The sequence below is a fragment of the Lolium rigidum genome, chromosome 4 (assembly GCF_022539505.1).
Source record: "Lolium rigidum isolate FL_2022 chromosome 4, APGP_CSIRO_Lrig_0.1, whole genome shotgun sequence".
Taxonomy (NCBI): Eukaryota; Viridiplantae; Streptophyta; class Magnoliopsida; order Poales; family Poaceae; genus Lolium; species Lolium rigidum.
The window spans coordinates 104,044,593-104,048,559 of NC_061511.1; the positions used below are offsets into that span (position 1 = coordinate 104,044,593).

The 3,967-nt window shown below is 43.2% G+C and overlaps 1 protein-coding gene across 1 annotated transcript; it reads left to right on the top strand.

The window, feature by feature from the left end:
• The first annotated feature begins 911 nt into the window (after positions 1 to 911).
• LOC124650174 (cold-regulated protein 27-like) lies at positions 912 to 3,530 on the top strand. The gene is made up of 3 exons (XM_047189727.1): positions 912 to 1,354; positions 1,880 to 2,303; positions 2,978 to 3,530. Exons 1-3 carry the CDS (start codon positions 1,298 to 1,300, stop codon positions 3,118 to 3,120), a joined length of 624 nt encoding a protein of 207 aa, XP_047045683.1. The 5' UTR covers positions 912 to 1,297; the 3' UTR covers positions 3,121 to 3,530.
• Positions 3,531 to 3,967: the final 437 nt, after the last annotated feature.

Consider the following 3,967-nt stretch of genomic DNA (forward strand, 5'->3'; position numbering starts at 1 on the left):
ATCACCAAATGGACGGCAAGCTTCAAGCATGTGATTCACTCAAGATGCTCATCTTGAACTTGCCCAACTCAACCTTGTATCGATGATCTTGATGTCAATACACAAGGTATACCTTTATCTTCATGGCATCCATACTTGAATCCAACACATGGAGAGCAAGTAGTACCTATGGAATATTCCTTCATATAAACTCAATGAAAACATTAGTCCATAGGGGTTGTCATTAATTACCAAAACCACACATAGGGGCAATGTACCCTTACAAGTGTGAGGAAGACGGAGGTAGCAACTTCTGTGACGTGTGCAATGGCGTGCGCTCAGGGTCTGCTTGACTGGTTGTACATCTCACCTGCCAATGGACGGCTTGGGAATGCATTCAGTTTTAGATGATATGTGTGTATGGTCAGGGTAATGGTCCTATTCATGGTCACCCCCTTTATACGCTCTTGTACGTATAGCGAGTTGTCGCTGAAAAGATGGCTTCGAGTGGCTCTTTGTATCTCCCTTATAAGGCTTTGCGAATAATTTAATAAAGAAAAAATGTGTGCATCCTTTGAATGCAGAGACTGGGGCGATGCTCTCATTTCGAAAAAAATGTGGAGACGTGGAGTAGTATTATTTTTTAATGAAAAAGTGTTTTTATTATTGAATCATAGATCTTTTCCTTTCCGACCCGTCGAAACTCAAACGACCGACCTGGGGCCCTATATGTCAGGCAGCCGAGGCTGCCCAGAGCCCCAGAGGCAAGCGCGCAGAAATATCGGGCCCCGATATTTCTCCGGCCCCCCGCAATCCCACGCGCGGCCACGTCGGCGAATACCGCCACCTCAGCATAAAGCACGGGACCGGGCCCACCTCCTCCCCACAGCCCGGCCACCTGCACAGCCCTTTCGCCCTTTTCTTCGCCTTCTCCTCTTGGCCGAGCAGATATTTTTCGGCAAGACTACAAATTTCAGCCTCCTCATCTCGTCTCTCTCCACAAGGATAGACCAAATCTCAGAATTTCTCCCCCTTTTCGTCTGCAATCGCTAGAAAATATCCTTGGATTTTGATTTCTATGTTCATTTCTGTTGCCGTTCGTGGTTCTTGCAGAGAGCTCGAATCGCCGTCCCCAGCCTCAATTTTTTCTTGATCTGTTTGATCCTTGTTCGTCCCAAGTGCTCACCCGTAATCTCCAGCTGTTGGATCCTTTCTCTCGATCCCACCTCCAATTTGGTTATTGTTTTTTCTCTCCGAGGAAGGAACAGGGAGAACTGAATCTCCACCCGTTTCATCGGTCACCCTGCTTCTTGATCCGATGGGGGACGTGTCGCTCAACCAGACGATTGAACGGCCGCCCTGCAGTATCGCCAAGGTAATACATGGACGACTGTTATCTGGTTTCGCCGGAAGAGGCAATGATATTTCATTACTACTTTGACTTATGTTGAGTCGTGGTCTCTAGGTTCACAAGTATTGATGAGTGCCACTCCATCTTCTTTGTTCCTAGGTTCTACAATCTTGCGTTCTGTGCACCTAATTTGCATGTTCGTTACAGCTTTCTCCTATAATTAGCTCTTGCAATTCACTTTAACAGTTAATTCTGCTCAAAATGTGCAAATCAAGAAAAAATAGTAACATATATGATCGTGGACATTTGTTTCAGTACCACCTCTGTACTTGCACAATAGCTGACATAGAGCTGAAAAAAGAATATGCATGATGTTGAACATTGCTCCAGTAGTATCTTCTACAATTGACATATAGACCTGCAAACGGAATATGCATGATCTTGACAATTCCCTCCATCACTCTCTTCTCGTGTGGGGCAGCTGTCCAGTGGGTTGATTTTGCGTGACCTGAAAATAGGAAACTGATTTTATGTTTTCTTCTTCGGCAGGGCGATCAAGTTCGAGACCTGGTATCAGTTGGATGGACAAATGAGAGTCACAGCATGTACATAAGCTCCATGGAGGCATCCTTCATGCAGCAACTCCATGGCCATGAGCACCATGCTCCTGATAGGAATAGGAGCCATGTGGGTGCCGATGGGGTCAAGCTGATACAAGAGGGCGCTATGGATGGCCTTATATCTCAGAAGAACGATTCTCGCTCGCGTGATATAGGCGTAAGATGCCTGCCTGAGAATCCATGGACGAGGCGTTTCAAGCCACGCAGCTCTGGTGCAAATCGTCGTGGTGATGGGGTGGGGGCTTCGGTGGATGATGGTGAGTCAGGCACTGATACTGTCCAAGAGAGGATTCCGACTCATGTAAGAGACTTGAAGAGTTGTGTTGGAGAAAATCTTGTTGACAAAAGCTCAGGTTGCTACACTATCTATCTTGTTTGCAGATTGTTTCCTTCTCTATATCTTTGTTCAGCTTGTCAAAAGTTCAGAATTGTTATGCGTTGTTCACTATTAGTCCGATATGAATTCAGAATTCTCGATTAACAAAAGAAGGTTCATAATTTTCATGTCGCAAGACTTCTAAAGTTGAAAATAACTAGGTTGATGAATGAATGATGTTATTTTGCACGCCGGCCTGTAGATTGTTGTGATCATCTGTCGACACGGTAAGAGATCATATGGAATTTGTTTGTCTTCCTTTACATGACAGTTGTGCAAATCTAAAATCAGTTGTTACTTCCATGTTACGGCATAATTCCCTAGAGCCAGTTTCTTTACAGCTCTTCGATACTTAACTTTGTCAGATGTTCTTTTTTTTTTTTGAACTTTCGACAACTTTATTACTCAATCAACTTTGTCAGATGTTCTTAGTAACCATTATGCTTAAAAAACAGCAACAAGTTAGAAATCTTCTTGGACCAAGATAGTTCACCAAACTGCTATTGCATACTTAGTGTGTTTTTGTATGCTAGGTACCATTTGAATCAGTTATTTCTAGTTACAGCGAAGACTTGGTTGGTTTAAATCTAAATGTCATCCTACTCTATGTAAAATCAGGGAGCTAATCCAATTTTTTTTTCTTCTCTCCAGAAGTCTGTGGTCAGAATTTTCTTGATGAGGAGGTTCAGTCCACTGCTGAGCCAAGCAAATCATACAAGAAAAGGAGGCCTACGCCTTCCACTGCTGCAGGTTTTTCCATCTTGAAGCTTGCAGGCAGTGACAAACGGTGGTGAAAGCCAATGTGTTACGGAGCCCTGAGGAAGCCACAGAAGACTTTTAACTGGTGAAAGCCAGTTGTGGAAATTCTTGCTGAACCAGTTGTGATAGATAATCGGTGCAGCTGCTAATCTTTTGACTCGGCAGATTGAATCTATGAACTGGCAGCTCTCGGTCTGTCTGCTCTTTGCTGCGTGAAGGGGAACAATTACTTTGTAGTTTATGTAGTATCTTCCCTGTAGAGCATTAGTATCAAGTTTGTGGGCACATGATCCGCAAGAGATGAGCTGTGATCCCAATATAGAACCTAGTGTCTACAAGCAAATGCAACAGTCGGCTTAAAAGACTGGAAGAGTTTTACATGATTGTTGATGCCACATGGACGCAATTGAAATTATTTTGTGCCACATGGACGCAATTGAAATTATTTTGTGCCACATGGACGCAATTGACCTTTTTTTTTTTTTGGTTTGGCTACTTTTTTTTTGCGTAGCAAGGTCTGTTGCTTGTTGTGCAGAGTGCTAGTTGTTTTCGAGCAACCCAGAGAATGCTTTTTTTTTTTAGAAAACAAAGTACAAATGCAGGCAGTCACATACACGGGCATAGACTCATCCAACCCAGAGAATGCTGGTTGTGTTGGTGAAACTGAAATAAGAAGGGAAAAGTCGCAGTTGAACCTGGGTGTACGTGAATCCAGGTGGGAAATGCATTTTTCAAATGTTAAAAAATTCTGAAATAAAAATAACGGGGTACGTATGCATGTTCCATGTGTGCGTAGAAAGTTCTCGCGGAGAAACCACTTTTTTTATTTCAGAATCTAAAAAGACAAAATACATCACATATATACTGCTATATAGCCTGCAA